The sequence below is a fragment of the Xiphophorus couchianus genome, chromosome 22, assembly GCF_001444195.1.
Source record: "Xiphophorus couchianus chromosome 22, X_couchianus-1.0, whole genome shotgun sequence".
Classification (NCBI taxonomy): domain Eukaryota; kingdom Metazoa; phylum Chordata; class Actinopteri; order Cyprinodontiformes; family Poeciliidae; genus Xiphophorus; species Xiphophorus couchianus.
In genome coordinates this window covers 12,162,376-12,179,651 of record NC_040249.1, presented here as the reverse complement: position 1 = coordinate 12,179,651, position 17,276 = coordinate 12,162,376, and the positions used below count along the sequence as shown (strand labels likewise).

The 17,276-nt window shown below is 38.3% G+C and overlaps 1 protein-coding gene across 1 annotated transcript; it reads right to left on the bottom strand.

The window, feature by feature from the left end:
* Positions 1–84: 84 nt before the first annotated feature.
* got1 (glutamic-oxaloacetic transaminase 1, soluble) lies at positions 85–5,792 on the bottom strand. The gene is made up of 9 exons (XM_028007536.1): positions 5,603–5,792; positions 3,359–3,540; positions 3,148–3,271; positions 2,758–2,870; positions 2,573–2,677; positions 2,313–2,463; positions 1,468–1,633; positions 1,226–1,368; positions 85–1,067 (listed from the first exon to the last, which is right to left on the bottom strand). The coding sequence occupies exons 1-9, from the start codon at positions 5,709–5,711 to the stop codon at positions 928–930; spliced, it is 1,233 nt and encodes a 410-aa protein (XP_027863337.1). The 5' UTR covers positions 5,712–5,792; the 3' UTR covers positions 85–927.
* Between the last annotated feature and the right edge of the window lie 11,484 nt (positions 5,793–17,276).

The following is a 17,276-nucleotide window of genomic DNA, read 5'->3' as shown; positions in this document are numbered from 1 at the left end:
GCAAACTTTGCAATATTTTTAACATGATGTACAGAAAGGTTGTAAAGATAACCCTCATCAACTGATTTAGAAACAATACAAACATAATACTCATAAGTCTTTATTGGAAATAACCTTCCAATCAACTCTTTCAGCCTCAATTAAATTGCTTATCAGTCTGTTTGTAAGTGTTTTGTACATAGAGATGTGATAGCAGGCTGGTTGATCATTAGTGTTTTTTTTTTTTTCCGAGCAACAACTCTTACACAAGAACTAGTCGGAGCTAAGAAGGGTCAACAATAACCGGCAGGAACCTGACAGGATCGGAAATATCAAGACAGAGCCTGCAGGACTGAGCACACATTTCTCTGAAGTGATCGATGCTGCTTGTGCTGACTGGAGCTAGAAAGAAATACTACACACACATACACAAGTTTTAAACAAGAAAATAGTTATACTTCCACAGGGTATTAATAAATTACATAGTTAAAAGTGAAATACATTCCTGAGAACAATAGTTGAAGTTTCATCCAGCTATAATTTTTCATCAGTCGTTCTTAATGGCTGAATTATAAATTAAATTGGTCCTTTTAAGGATCCTCAATATTGTACTGCTTTAACCTTTTTACACTTGAAGAAGGAAGCTCAAGAAATTGTGATAAAGCACAGGCAAGTTGTCTCTCTTCAAGACTTTTCCAATGACATAAAGACAAACAATAAAATTAACATGAGGAAAAAAACAAAGAACATGATTTATAACATTATGTTTTATGAAAGGATAAAAACTATCTGCACAGTAGCATTCCTATTCAGGAGTTGCTTAACTTATTTTAACACAGTAAATTAAAATTCAGAAAGAAAATTCTCATTTTGTTACAGATAAAAAAATCTGCGGGACAACCACAGAGATTTGCCATCTCTGGAAGTGCTGAGAGCTGTGAGATGATCCTACTGCACCTTAGTAACAGCTTCATGGATGGACTCCGCTACATAGTCGATGTTCTTGCTGGTCAAACCACACATGTTGATGCGACCACTGGCCATTAAATAGATGTGCTTTTCCTTCACCATGTATTCTACTTGTTTAGCTGCAAAAGATAAAAGCAAAGAAGCAGGGAAATTGTATTCACTTGCCTCTTTACAAAGCCTATATGGGTATGACAATGTTAGAAGTTTATAGTTTCTTCTTAGGCTTCTGTACATTCGCCTTTTGTTCTTAGTGTTGAAAGCGCGTTCTTGAACTCACAGTTGAGGCCTGTGAAGCTGAACATGCCGATCTGGTCTGTGATGTGGTCCCAGGTCCCTGGAGTTCCCAGAGACTGGAGCTTGGCTTTAAGCTGAGCCCTCATCAGTAAGACTCTGTCAGCCATTGTCTTCACATTGTCCTTCCTGAGTGGTAAAAACAGGAGAGTAAAAAAAAAATCGTAACTTAGTTGGCTATTGAAATGAAATGCCTTGGAAAATGATTATATGAGATTTTCCACTGACCACTCAGAAAATAGCTCCGGTGAGTTAAGCGTGACTGCAACAATGCGAGCACCCTGAGACGGTGGGTTGGACCAGGTGGTCCTGACAATCTTCTCCATCTGGGAGAGAACTCTCTTCAGGTTATCTGCATCCCGTGCCACGATTGTCAGGTTACCCACACGCTCATCTGGCAGGTAAGCAGAAGCACCATTTAAAAAAAGAACAAGTTTCTGTTCAGTGTCACATCACTGTGATATATTTCCCAGCAGAAGCACCATTTAAAAAAAGAACAAGTTTCTGTTCAGTGTCACATCACTGTGATATATTTCCCATAACCTGATGCAATTGCCTTTCAGAAAGGTGCTTTGGAGTTTTTGGAAGAAAATACTGTGGAATGCCAACGTTTTCCTACACCTTAATCTTGCCTTTATGGTAAAATGGAAAAAAAAAAATTGTTGTTAAAGGAAGGCCACAAGATGTCCTGTTTGCAGTTTGCCACAAGCTGTGAATGAGACAGGATACATGAGGAAGAAGGTTTTCTGGTCAGATGAGAAGAAAATGTAACATTTTGACCTACATACAAAAACAAACTGTATTGTGGAAAACTCAATCCCTGATCACATTATTATCACAAAAAACCTGGAGTTCATGGGAAGCTTTTCCTTTCACTTCACAATTATGCGCAGCTTCTATCAATCATAAAATCCCAATAAAAAAATCTATACGTCTGTGTGACAAAATGTGGAAAAGAATGAATGCCTCTGTAAAGCATTGTAATTCACTTTTCAAATAGGACATGAGATTTGTTTTACGACTACTGTTCTTACTTCGTGTGACCTTTTTCTGTGTACTGACTGGTTACCTACTATAGAGTCCGAAGTTCTTTGAGAAAGACTGAGCACAGAACATTTCAATGCCCATGGAGACAAAGTAGCGGACAGCCCAAGCGTCTTTGTCAAGGTTACCCGAGGCAAATCCCTGATAGGCCGAGTCAAAGAACACAAACAGTTTTCGCCTCTGGGAAGAAAAACACAAATTATTACCCAATAAAATGTGAAAATGACAGTTCACTGAGTGGTACTGGATAAACAATGCACTGAATATGTGTATTTCTAAAGCATTATACCATCATGACTTCAGCTATTTGCTTCCATTGCTCCTGTGTGGGGTCCGTTCCAGTGGGATTATGGGCACAAGCATGTAGGACAAAGATGGAGCGCTCTGGACAACTCTGCAGGGAAAGACAGCAATGCAAACTCATATTAAATATAACAACCCTGAATCTAACTTTAGTCATATTTAAGTGCTTGCCTCCAAGTCCCTGAGGAAACCTGACAAATCGAGACCTCTCTTCTCTGCGTCCCAGTATTTGTATGGGCGCACATCCTCAAAACCAGCACTGTTGAACAAGGCGTTGTGATTTTCTGGAACAAACAGTAAGAACAGGTTTTACACCACAAGTTCTTTTTTTACTGCCAAAGCTTCCTGTAGATAAAAGAAGATTGGTTTATTGGTGTTACTGACTAACAACAGACCACTGATAAAAGGCGATAGCAGTAGGACATTAGTAATTCTCAAAGTACAGATCTGCAAGCCAATCAAATTCTGCAAATAAGGGGCTTGTCTCCAGATCAAGCAGCTTCAGTTCTCACTTTAATGTGTGATCCTTTATTGTTCATATGTCGGCATATGCGGGCATACCCCAAGTAGGTGCAGACACGTAGACGGGTGTTTTAGTGTTGTTGTTCCCATTGTAGAATCGTCTCAAGAACTCTGCACCAATCTTCAATGCACCGGTACCACCGAGACACTGGACACCGCCCACCTGATCGAAATAGCAGGAGACCTTTAAACCACATGTGAAAAGATTGAAAACTGGAAAAAAAAACACACTAATTTCTACAACACAAACCCTGTCCTCCCGAATGGCAGGGCTGTCATCTCCCAGTACGATCTTGGAGGAGGAGGATCTGAACTCAGGGAGGCCCAGGATGGGCAGGTACTCGTGGTTTAGCCTGTCGTCGTGAACGATAAGCTTCTCCACCTTTTTCACCACCGGTAAAACCCACGGCTTGCCTTCATTGGTCCTGTACGCTTTGGGACACCAAGACATTTATCATTATTTCAGATGAACTAATCAATTGACAAAAGAATAGAATAAAATCTGTACATGTCCCCCAAATGACTGATGGGCAGGTCAAATATTTTTTTATAATATTAAATGCATGGAAACTTAAAATTTCCACCTTTCCATCATCAACCAACATTGTGTAGCCTATATATCAAGTATACTTGATTCATTTTTTAAGTTAAGTGAAGAATCTAACAGAAGTTACGTCCACATGCTTTCAGCATTAATAGAGAAAATTTATTCATTTTCAGTTTCACTCAAAACGGCTACCGCTGTTAAAGAAATTTACGAAATCTCTTATGCAATTCTCCCCAGTCTCTCCCCAAAAAACAATTCAAAACAAACCAGAATAGACAGGAAAATGCTTACAATTTTTATGTTCCATTAGATTCACTTTATGCATGTATTCGTTTTGTTTGGGTTCTTTTTTTCAGCGAAAGGTGATTAAAACCATGCAGGTAACAGGAACATAATTATGTTTCCTGATGAAATATTTCAAATAGTATATAATGTGAATTTAAACTTATTGGGCTTCTAGTAAAATTACAGTTTACACAATTTATTCAATGAAAAACAAAAACCTACATTCAGAGTTGACCAATTAGTTTGCTGAGTTTTTATGTAAAAGCTTGGAAAAGACTATTTTCTTGTGGGACTTTATGTCTTTGAAATTTGTAAGAAATAAATCCTTATTGCTCTAACCAAACTGAGCAATATCCACACATATCCAATGACATGACTTTAAATTAACACATTACTGTTTTAACAGGTTAATTGGAATTCAGGATACACGAATTAATGATTTTGGTTAGTACAAATAACAAAAACTGAACAGCTTCATGCATGCTGTCCTGAACAGCAGAACAAAGCTGCCCATGACTGTTCCAAGATGCCCTCACATGTGCGTACTTTCATCTCTTGTGTGTTTTTGCCAGGTAAAGTATGAGCAAACACCTGATAAGGAGTGTAACATGCAATAACCTCTTTATCCCAGGAACAGAGATCATCAGCTTACACAAACTCCACCATGTTGAGGTTTTCTTTCTCCTTTTATACAATGACTTGATAATAAAATAAGTAAATAAAAGCTGACAAAATTCCAAATTCAATGCTTTAGTTGTTTATTTATTTTCAATTCTGTTTTAACTTTAGTGGACTACTTTCTTCAGCACTGCAAATATCTCCTCTTGCATGTGGCACCAGACACTATGTGGCCTACATTTACCAGCTGCGCAGTAGCTTTTGACCATCTGTAGCATTGTGCGTCGTGCACGGGATGCGGATTATATGACCTCAGCCTCCGGTACTAATCATGGGACTAGGCTGGCCTTGTCCTGCCATGACAAAGCCACACAATGTTTCTCACACTACTCATTTAAAGGAGGAATTTTACTCTTTCAATACTAACACGGGAAACACTTGTACTCGGGGCTGGGGCGTTTGATCTGTTTTGCTTTAAAAGAGAAGACACATATTTAAACCCCTACAAGTGGCGTGTTCTTGATGACGTTGCAGTAATCCAATCGACTCTCAGTCAGAGACAGAGGTAACTTTATAAAGCGCCAGAATACGGTAGAGAAAGCGGTAGGAATAAAATAAAATAAAAATAAATGGGGAATGGAGAATTGTGATTCCCTAAATAGGCTGCTTGAACACAATGGGTTTGATTAATCATATGCCACCCCTCTTGGGTTTATTATTGCTGATCTGATATTGTAGGACATTCGTAGACGCGTCAAATCGCATTTTATTTCTCTTTTCTATCACGATTTGTCAAAGTTATATTACAAAACATTTAGCAGTAAAATGCATTCCGATTGCTATTGTAAGAGCTGCGTTAAATATTTATGTACTAAATAAAAGAAAAAAATAAAATTAATGTCATGCCCTTCCCCACTTACAGACGATGTCCCTGGACAGGTAACATAAGTTTAGGTCTCAGAATTCATCATTATACCATGCAGCAGCTGCAGATGCCCCATCGTGACCGTTACCATGGTTAACGCTTCCCAGCGCGCATCTTACCTCCCACTCCGAGGTTCACCTTATTTGGAAACTCGTCTTTACTGAAGTCCTGCGTAAGTTTAAAGACAGCAACGGGGGCTGCTTGCTGCACGTCACAAAACACCGACATGTCTTCTTTTAAAGACGGCTGTAGCAGCAGGGAGTTGTCACCTGAGCAGCAAGCTAACTGGATGTAAAATGACTCTCACCTTCAAATCGGCTTTCAGTAGTGTCACAGTGGGTGTGAGTGGATTAACCAATAGGACTTCGCCATGAACATGTCGTCAGTGGTTTTTGCCAGGTTAAAGTTCGAAAAAGAAACACCCGCACAGCTATTTGTTAACCAATGAACGCCTCCGAGTCATGACTGACAAATCTAAATACAAATCTTTGTGGTTCAGGTTGTTATTGCAATAAAATCTACTACCACAAGGTGGTGATAGAGCCTTGTGGACTTTGTTTCAGGACATTAAATCTGAATTGTGGTAAATAATGAAATGAGTTAGAATGCCTTCCAAAAGGTATTCACACTCCTTGAATGCTGGTCACAACCACAGCCCTCTATTGCATAAAATTCTGGTGGAATTTTTACTCAACGTAGTGCATGATTGTAAAGTGTGTAGAATAAAGGATTTCTCCTTTATGTACCATTTTGCATATATGTCAAAAACTTACAATTTGTTTTCATCTGAGCCAAGCAGCTTTTCTAAATGTTTTCTGTGTAAATGATTCATGGAACTTCTTCTGACCCTCTTTTAATAAAACTTTCTTCTTTTCACTCTCTAACGTCACATTTGTTGAGTACAGAACAAATATATGCTGTGTGCATGTTGGTCACATTAGATTTTATTTATGAGTATCAGAGCTGGGAAATAAAAAATGCACTCTTGGCTTTTTTTTAGTTTTTTCTTTTAAAAGAAGGCAATCTGTACTTTTCCTTCTGCATATATGCAGGATGTTTTGTTGATCTATTAGATAAGATCTCACTAACAGACAAGGAAGTTTTCATTGTGATAAATTGAGACACAATATAACGAAATATGAAAATATTCAAAGGATATAAACACTTTATTAAGATCTTGAAGTCCTGCACAGATATGTTTAGACAAAATAACTTATCTTGAGGGGCAAAGGTTATGTGAGATGGCTTAGCGTTTTTCAGAAGGAGAGACCAGACACCCCATCATAAATGTCAGGTACTTCCCAAGCTGAACAGACGCAGATAACCGCATGGTCTGGCTGTATATGGCGATTGAGCAACTGCATATAATTCTGTTTCAGTGTGCAAGTATCCTCATCCGTTTTGTCCTGAGGGCCTTGGCTGAGATATGATGTAAACAAACTGGCTCTCCTGTTTTCTCCCCACAGCCGTCTGCAGCAGCTGAAGTGGTTGATAAATGAAGGTCAGACAAGCCAGTTAGATGGAGAGAAATCAGTTTCAAATATTTGTCTTTTAAACAAAAGAACCTATGCAGATATTTCTATGGAATTAATGAGCAAACAAATACATTATTACAATGAAGATATCACAGAAAACACGGTTTAATGGTAATGCGGAATGCTCTGTGGTTGAAACCAATAAATGTTAAACAGAATATGATCCTTTTGATTTAAATCTTGTTTAATTTATTATTGTACTCTTTCTTTTAGCTCAATGGGTTTTAATTTATGGATTTAGTAGAAGCAAAAGTATTTTAAAGTTCAAGATGGAAAGAAAGAAAAAGATGGAATGAAATCATACTAGGATTTCAATACTAAACCTTTTTTTAACCGGTTCTCAATGAGATATTGTGATTTTTGCACAGTCGCTAAACAACATTGCACCAAAATTGCAAAAAAACATACTTTTCACAAATGTAAATACTTGATTTCTTAGTCATCAGGACAACTCCTAGACTCAAAACAAGTGGGAAAGATGAGATAAAAACAAGGAGAACAGAATGAGTCAGAGTGAGTAAAAGGTGTAATTTTAGTTTCATTTTGTTTTATCAGATATATCAGGTCGCACCCACATACAGTTCCATTATATAATGTGATTCATCCGAAACAATCATGGAATTTGGAGAATTGCCCGCAGGTCAGCTGAACAGAATGGTTTTTCAGCACAGTTCAGACAGAAAGAGAACACAACTTGTTCCCACATTATCCATTTGAAAGCACCATTAGGCCAGATCAGATATGACAGAAGGGACACGTAATCAACAAATAAATAATTAATGTGAATAAGATGTTTCAGGGAAACCAGATAGTGCATATTCTTAATTTTCAGCCCCCTGGGAATTTGCAAAGGATTTCACCAAACGACTGACAAGGAAAAGCATGACCCCTAACTTTTAAAGGAAAGCTTAAAATTTTAAAGCACATCTCTTATCATTATGAGTGTGGATGGAATGAATCCCTTAGTGCCATTCATATGAACTTGAACCCAATAGTGCTAATATAGTTCCCTACCCTGGATGCTTTTCTATTGCTTTTCTGTGTCCAATGAGAACAGGTTGTCCCCTTGTGTCTTGCTGACCAGCAGTCTTACCCAGTAAGAAAACTTTACTACCCACTTGGGTGGAGCTAATACTTGTGGATCACACTGTGGCTACGTTTTAGAATCTTAGAATTTATGAATCCTGCTCCCTATTATGGCATCTTTAGGGAGAGAGACACCTCCAGTTGAAACATGCTTAGGTTATGCAGCAAAGTCACTTGTAGATGACTAGAAGAAAACAAAATTACAATTTTGTGGGATAAGTCAAAGCCAAAACTTACATCTGATTGAGTTTCAGTGAAATGATCCTAAATGCCTCTTTAATCTTCAACTGTGAATGAATTAAAACTATTCCTGCAAAAAAGAAATTGCCAGACTATTAACACAAACAAATGATGGTGACAGAAGTACCATCTCTATTATATTCAGAGAGTAATTATTTCTTCACTTAAGATTTGGAAAAGATTCATTTTTCAAATATCATTTAAAAACTACATTCTATATTTACTCATGTTGATATTACAATGTGATGAATGATCTAAAAAGCAGAAGGTTCACTGTGACATTTTTAAATTCACAGAATTTTATTTTAATTTCAAACGTTTTTCTGGAAATTATTAATATTATTTTGTAATTATTATTATTTTTTTTATATTAATGTCACTATTCATGTAATCAAAACCACTAATATGATTTAAGCTTTACAAACCCACGGCAAAGCATACCAACAAAAGATGTGCAAATAATCCCAGTACTGGTTGCCAAACACCACAGTCACTATTTTTCTCTCTCTTTTTATCCTTAAATAGTAGCCGACTCACTTTCTACACAGCCGACCCCACCCCCCACTCATCTGTTAGCTACACTTTAACAGTAGATGTTTTCATTCTTTACAACCAGGTGAGGTTGTCTTCTGTTAGCTATCGCTGTCAACCCTGCAATTATGGGATTTTAGCTTCCAAAACAAGACTTAGGGGCTAGCAGCGGGGTTTGCTGTGCATGCTCTCAGGAGGCCTCAGGGCTACGGGCTGAGCTGTGATGTGAAGTGTGAGCCAGAGCAGGGTGTGACAGGACTATCCCGTGGCATGACAGTGCCCACGGGGAGAGAGTCTTTCACATCTAAATCACCGAGTCACTCAGTCAAACACTCAGACTGAGTGCTACCTCTGTGCAACATTCATCTCTGTGCCACAGAGGAAAACAAAATATTAGTGAAAAGAAAGAACAATACCAATAGGGTTTTGGGTTTTAAGTCACTGTTGCAATGACGGAGTACGACAACACACAAAGGCAAACATTCAGGCACAAGACACTCACATTCCAGCTGTGATGTCACCGAAACACAAACAAGAGCGTGTGCTCACACAGCGCTGTGCATTCCTGGGTATGAGGGGTAGTTGGAGGGGGGTTCATGCTGCTCACATGTTGCTGCGGCCCCTGTGTCTCTGGGTCACAGAACTGTGATGAGTGACCACCTTTTTAGCTTCCCGCCTTGTTTGTTTTCAAAGACAGTGTCATCAATTCTCTAACAAGGGACCAGACACAGCAACAACAGAGAGCAGAGGACCTCCCTGCATCGCCCACCGACTGATGGAGCCTGCATGGAGTTAGCAACATCAGTCATCTGTGTGTATGGCAGCAGGCCGGCTACTGCATGTGTGCATAATGTCTGTTTGACTTTTGTATGTAAATACCTTTGTTTCCTTCATTTGCTTCACAGCATCTCTCTTTTTTTCATGTACCCTCACATTCACATTTATTAGTAAATGTATGTTTAAAAAATGTCTATGACACTTTGAAGTGAAGAATATTCACTTCAAAGTATAAAAATTCCATAATTTACACCATTTTGGATTTTAGTGATTAAAGACTAACCTATGACTGCAACAGTTGGTATTAAAAAATTTAAGCAAACTGCAAAAATAAGTTGCTATCACATCATAGTAATATGATCATATTAGATTAGAGTTTGTTCAGAAGAATGTTAACAATAGTTTCCTAATTGACTTTGACATTGAACGCTTTGATGTGGCCTTCAAGTTATGAATCTGAGTGGGACGTCAACACAGAAGGCCTACATTGTGCTACTCGGACTGATTGATGTTGTCTTTTGGCTGACTGCTGCAATCCAGTTTCATACAAATATGCAGACTGAGGCACAAAGACGGGAAGTGGACATTTTGTGTCGGAATGTTTACCTTGAACGTTGTTTTTTCAGTGTTTTTGGAGATGCAAAAGTTGTGAATGGGGTTATTTTTTGTTTAATTACTATAAGTGATGTGCATCAACACTTAAGAGACAGATAATATCACTCCCTGCTGTATCTAAAGGTCAGAAGTCAAGGACAGGGAATTATATCCATCCAAACAGCATGGATCGCCATGAACATTGTTATTGTGGGTATGATGGCTGAAGCTCAGAAAACTATTGAAACTGATGAAAAAACACACACACACAATTATAAAATAAATAAAAAATTAATCAGTTATTTAACTGTATATTTTCAACCTTCAGGTTTTGCATATTTATACACAAATTATTGATGTTGTGCAGTTTCTTTTGAATAGCATTCACGTTTAGTAGTTTAAATAACAGCACCCATTTCATACTAGAATTGCATGTGAAAACATAAACAAGATTTTTCTTGTGAAGAAAAACATGTTCTCATTGGTGGCTACAGATGAAAAGTACAATATTACATTTGTTTTGCTTTCTGACGGCAAAACCTAAAACTATATCGACAATATATCAACATGAACAGCTTTTTGAGAGCTCAGCCACATTTAGATTCAGCTTGCCTAAGCAAAAAGATCACAAAACAATTCAAAACAAGCTGGTGAAACTCATGTTGCGATTACTAAATGATGACATGATTAATATGTTATTGAGATCTAACATCATGAATATGTCACGAAAGACTTTATCTCAAAAGATTGAGACATAAAAAAGGGGTAAGATAATTCTAGGTATGTAAATTTAGTTTAGAAGCTTTAGTTGCACAAATATGAACATGAACTGATTTTGTTTTACCTTTCAAACCATTTTATCAAGATCTGCAGAAAGCTTTTAAGGCTTTTTTTTTGTTCTTCTTTGCTGGTTCATCTGTCCCCCACTGCTCATCTCTACAGGATTCTGGTTTATACTGCTCCCAGTTTGTTTTAGGATTAATTTTGTTTAACCACCTCCATTCATGCCTTGTCGCATTTGTGGACCTTGAACTTTAGACCATGAATTAACGTCTATTACTATACACCTTTATTTTTGTCTCACTTTTTGCCCCCCCTTTGTTAGCATTTGAGTCCTCCATAATCACCACACCACATTTGTGTCCAATCCATTTATTGGTTTCCGGATTGTTGAACCAGAGGAACTCATAAATCTAGATGTAACACACTGAAAAAACACAGAATACTTTGAAAGAAATGTCTATGTATTTACCACAGGGTTAAAGTATTTAGAATGTTTTTTTTCTCAATTAATCAAGAACCAAAGCAATTCTGCAAGAAAGATTTGCTCTGTGTTGCTAAAAATAAATGGCAGCCGCTGTTTTATCTTGTTCTACCACTTTTAGCCTGTATGACAAGAAACATACAGAATGGTCTTGTTTTGAGAAGCTTAAACCATGCATTTGTTCCCATCCAGATCTGGACAAGATTTTCTTTTGACTAAGATCTTGCGCTGATAATGGAAACATTCCAAAACGTTTCAGTCAAGTTATGGTCTGCAATATGTCTTGTGTTTTCTGTAAGTTTTTATAAATCAACTCAGAAGAATGAATTTCTTAAAAAACCTTCTGACTCTTCAATTGGGAGTATGGGACTTCTAACATCTGTTGGTGATATTATTTAGTAAATCCAGATTGATTAAAGTAACTGGATAATTTGAGATGGCCCATTTAAAAGAATCTCTAGTATTCTGAATGCCATAGCAGAATAAAAACTGATTTATTAAGCATGAGCAGCAAAAAGGTCTTCAAAGGCCTGAATATTAAGGTGTTCATATTCTTTTCCAAAGTGAAGTTGCTTTTGAAGGCCTAAACGTACGAAAACTCACCAAGCCTTGCAAATACCGTTAGTCGTGATATCAATATCTTAAACATTACACAACAGTCGCAACAGAAAGAGAGCAACAGTGCACCACCTAGCAAATGTTTGTTATATTTACCGATAAACAGAAAATAAAAGAAAAAGGAAAGTTCAATGTAAATCAGCTATTCTCAGTATGAGATGAGGATGTCTCACAAAAGATCTTGTTTTTGTTTTACACAGTGTTAAACTATTCAGAGGTTGAAAAGTAACACAAAGCAGCTCCAGTTGCAAGTCTGCACTCAGCTGTTTAACAAATGTGGTGATCGAAGCCTCTCAACAGAATCACGCTAATCTTTTGAGGGGTGATGGTGGTTTAGGACAGGAGTTCGTCCTGTAACCAGTAGGTTTCCGGTTCAAACCCCTACTCTGTGGGCCTATGGTGTTGTGTCCTTGGGCAAGACACTTCACCCACCGTGCCTTCTGGTTGTTGTCAGAAAACCTGTTGGTGCCAATTATACAGCAGCCTTGCTTCTACCCCAGTGCAGCTGTGGCTATAATGTAGGTCAATATGATCAGTGTGTGAATTTGTGAATGACTGAATGTAGTGTGAACTGCTTTGGGGTTATCTGGTCTTGACAAAGGCCTTGTGAAAGGCATTTAGTTTTCACACTATGACTTTTTATCAGGTAACTATATCTAAACAGCTGAATTTGTCTTCCTGATCAGCGATAAAAAGTGTAATAGCCTTATCTTAGGCACCACCCATTTAATCTTAAAATTTCAGAGGTACTACAACTCTATTTTCTAAACCTTAATACAGTGATGATTGACCTGAATCTGCAAAATCAATACAATATTTGAACTTACTCACAATGTACAAATGATTTCTCCCAGCCTATCTTTATCAACAGGACTTTGCAGCAGCAGAGGATGGAGTTATTTAGGTTGGGTGTTTCCTCCTAAAACACCACCGTATATCATAGATATTACAGCCATAACAACCCGCCCTTAATGCTCAATGCTCATATATACAAACACACACCTGCTGGGGCGAGGCCGTCTGGGAGAGAATTACAGCAGCCTAATTTATGATACCCCAGGGAGGGCAAAGGGCAAGGGACCCAGACGGTCCTGACCTCACTTCCTCCTTTCAGGGTCTCTGAGTAACACAGAGCACGGGTTCGGTTCACTCTCTCACAGTCTTTCAAGTAAACTGCCTAATTAGTGTCTCTTTTTCCCCAACATGGTTATCACAATGAGCCCTGAGGGACTGCTCGAACCTGTGAGCTAGGTCCTAATGTGGAATATATTAGGCACTTTCAAAGCTGATAAGTGGGTGAGAACAAGATTTAGCTAAAATTCAAATCTCGTTCTGGGCTCGCCTCTGGCCTCTTCACTTCCTCCAGGGAGAAGACGCTATCATCCGTCACTTGGTTCCAGGCAGAGGCACAATGGAGCAAGCCTGGGTTCTGGCTACTGACACCATCACATGGCCTGCTGATAAGACTCAACTTCCGGGACCTAAAAGAACTGAGACTTTGCTGATACACAACACTTTGGTCTTTTGCCATATTTACTGATGACCATGAAATAAAGGAAAAAGGAAAGTTCAATGTCAATCAACCATGCTTAGTATGAGGTTTTGTCCCTATAATAATTTTTTTAAGGACCTTTACACTTAAACGTGGCAATGTTTTTCTTATTCAAGAAGCTGAAAAGGATCTTTCACAGCGTGTGAGATAGTCAAATCAGGAAATAAAATCAGTCAGGAATGAAAATATAATCATATTTTCATGATTATGAAAATAGTCTATTTCTCTCCACCTCTCACTCATTGACCGCTGGACATAGGCACCAGCAACCCTCACAACCTCACTAGGGATAAGCATGTATGATAACCCATGAATGGATGGATGAAGTTGTCAAGTAGTTTAAAGGAAGGTCAGATGTGACCGTCAAGCAAGGGAAGACAAGTAATGAGGAGAAGTAATAAGGAGGCCCATATTAACGTTGCAACAGGTATAGAGATCGGCAACTTAGGTGTGAGGATCTGTTGACAGGACTACTACTAGTGGTTCACCCAACAAAACTAGCCTTTATAAAGGAATGGTGAGATGAAACATGTCGGAATTCCAGCTTGCTACAGTCAGGGACATAACAAACATGTGGAAGAAGGGAATCTAGTCAGGTGAGATTAGAAAATGAATAAATGAATCAAACTTTTTGGCCTACAGCAAAAATGTTGCATTTAGGTTTGAGAATGGCCAAGTCAAAGTCATCAAGATTTAATTAACAATATTTTTTAAGAGTGGAAAATTACAACAGAAATTCTCCATCCCTGAGGACAGAGGTTGAACTGTTTTGAAAAGAGTTTCGACTGGACTCAGGCAAATGCAATAATTTCTTGTTGTTTCTTACACTTCACAATACAGTTTGTGATTCTAAATTTATGAAACTTATTTTTATAAAGTGGTTTACATGTTTTTGCAAAGCACTGTATAAAGGTTGTACCTGCGACCTTAAGCAAAGGTCTCATTGCAATCAGTTTCAAGTCATCTTCTCACTTGCGTTCTCAGCTCAGGGGTTCTCTGTCTTGAAAGAGCAACTCTAAATCTCTCAGAGGATTGGTTTCTGGCCCTCTACTGGTATGACTATCCACCTACCAGTCTGAGGCAAAGAGCTTTTCGGTCTCCAGAGATAAGGGAAGGCAAGAATAGACACGTTCATCAATACCTGGCAAAGCAACTTCTTAGAAGATGAAAATCATAACAGAAAACGCGTATCACATCGACCGTTTATGAAAAAAAGTCGTTTTAATTTCTCATTGAGGTTGTTATTCTCACACCTTTGTATTGTGCTGGGTGACCTTTGCTGCGGGTCTAACCTTACCCGTCTTATCGCGCTGATTCTGGGATGAAGATGATGTATTGGGGGAGACGCACTCAGCACCAAGAAGCTCCTTGACACTCTCTGAGAGTCTGGGTTTTGTTACAGGCAGGAAACAGACTCTTCCGCTCCGTAAACACGCGCCTGTGCTTCGCCACTTTTGGGCTGCCGGTGGCACGCGAAGACCGCTGGCGATGATGATGAGGATGATGATGATGATGATGATGATGATGATGATGATGATGGTCAGTGGAGAGGCTGCGCGCATAGGCGTTTAAGGCTGAAAGCTAAGTGAGCTATTAGAGTAAGAATGAGTGACTTTTCAGCCTCCAAGCTATGTTTACGCCCTGATTCCAGACACCGCGTAAAAGCACGCAAAGAGCTCATATTTAGAATAAATCGCCATAATACCGGTTATTTCTCTCGTCTATTTACAATTTCATTCATTTCACACAAACATCAACGTTGGATCTACAAGAGTTGTTGTGTTACCGTCATAATCCAAAGATACAACCACAAGGAGCACGTTTCAATGGGAAAAATTTAAATGCCCTCTACTTCTCATTCCCTTTGTAAATAGCCCGTTTCAAATTCTCTAAAAGAAGAGAAGAGAAGACGGTGCTCTAATCTAAACAGCGCCCTGCTGATGGGGAGCGGATGAGATTATGTGGACATTCCCTTCTTTTCTTTCCACACAGTTTAAGGCCCTCAGACCCTGGCGCCTGCACTTGGCCACAGATAGAGAGTGGTGTCCTGTTTCAACACACAAGGCCTTTTTTTTCAGAAAACAAGAATACTATCATCTTTATTAGTATTATTACTATTACTATTTTATTATTATTATTATTATTATTAGTCGTAGAAGTGGTAACAGTTATTTCTATTTCGAAACTATGAGTATTGCGAATGTGGCATAATGTGAAAACAACAAAACTAATACTAACAGCGAAACAAACAAAGGCAACAAATATGTTAACGTTGTAAGTTTATTGCAGGCCCAAACTGCAGACATGAATTCGGCATGTCCGTGATATGTGATTTAATAAAACGCAGAAAACACTCACGGGAAAGGACAACAGGATAACGGTTCCGCGGGGGGGGAAGGACCATTTCATGGAGTATGACGGAGGGGCAATGCAAACCGGAGAGGTTAAATGCAAAGGAGAGGCGGAGGAGACAAAAGAACCAGCAGAGCTAATCAGGAGGGAATCGCGCACAGCTGAGGGAGAAATCAGGCAGAGGGAAATGAGGTGATGAGTAATAGCTGTGCAGGAAAGTAAGCTGACGGAAGATTGGCTTGGAACTAATTTAAGCAATAAACAGAAAATTCAATAATCTAAGGAAACTATCAGTCCAAAACTCAAGTGAAAACAAAAAAAATTAACAACACAAGGGGAAAATGGACAGATGTAAATAAATAAAGTGCAAGAAAATGATAAAACAGAAACCTAGATGAACACCGACCTCTGAGCTCAAAACATCACTCAAAACTTGGTGAGGCTGCGGCAGGATTTTTATCTCTGTACTGTCCGGGACAAATAGCCTGTCAGTCAGTCCAGACCAACACAGAGACATGCAGACATAAAGACACACATACTCAGACTTAAGGCATAATTATCTTATTTATTTATTAGTAAAATATTGCTTTTCGTGTTGTAGATGAAGCAGGTCGAGACTTAAAATAAAAACAATATGAAAACAATAAAAATAAGAAATAATTGCAATTATATGGTATTAAAAATTCATCGGGAAGGTCTCACTGAGCAGTAATTATTTAAACGTTTTATATGTCTCACTTTGAAAGAATTGCGAAATAGGATGAAGAGGGGTGAACCGTATGCTAAACACCCGACCCACTCATATTTTTCCCGTAGAACGTTCTTTCTCGCTCTTTATTTTACATCGGTTTTAATCAGACATTTCAATACAACATACTGCATAAACAACAGAAGCGTGACCATGGCTCTTCAATCTGTTTTGAAGATCTCACCAAAACAGTTACAATTCAAGCGATGTGTCATAGAGCTGGAAAATTCCAAGATTATCATTTAAAACTCAAAGATCTTACTTAAATTCAGACAAGTTGAATCGGAAAAAGAAGCAATAGAATTTTTCTGCAGCAAGTAAAACCACAGTGGAGTAAATTTTCCTCTGCCTAAATAAACGTTTTCTCCGACTGAGATAATTATTGTCTATTTTTCACAGCTCATTAAAAAATACATCTTAGATAAGTTTTGTTTTTTTTCTATTTTTACTTTTTATGTAAAATGTATTACGCATTTTATCTTTTAGTGCGCAAATA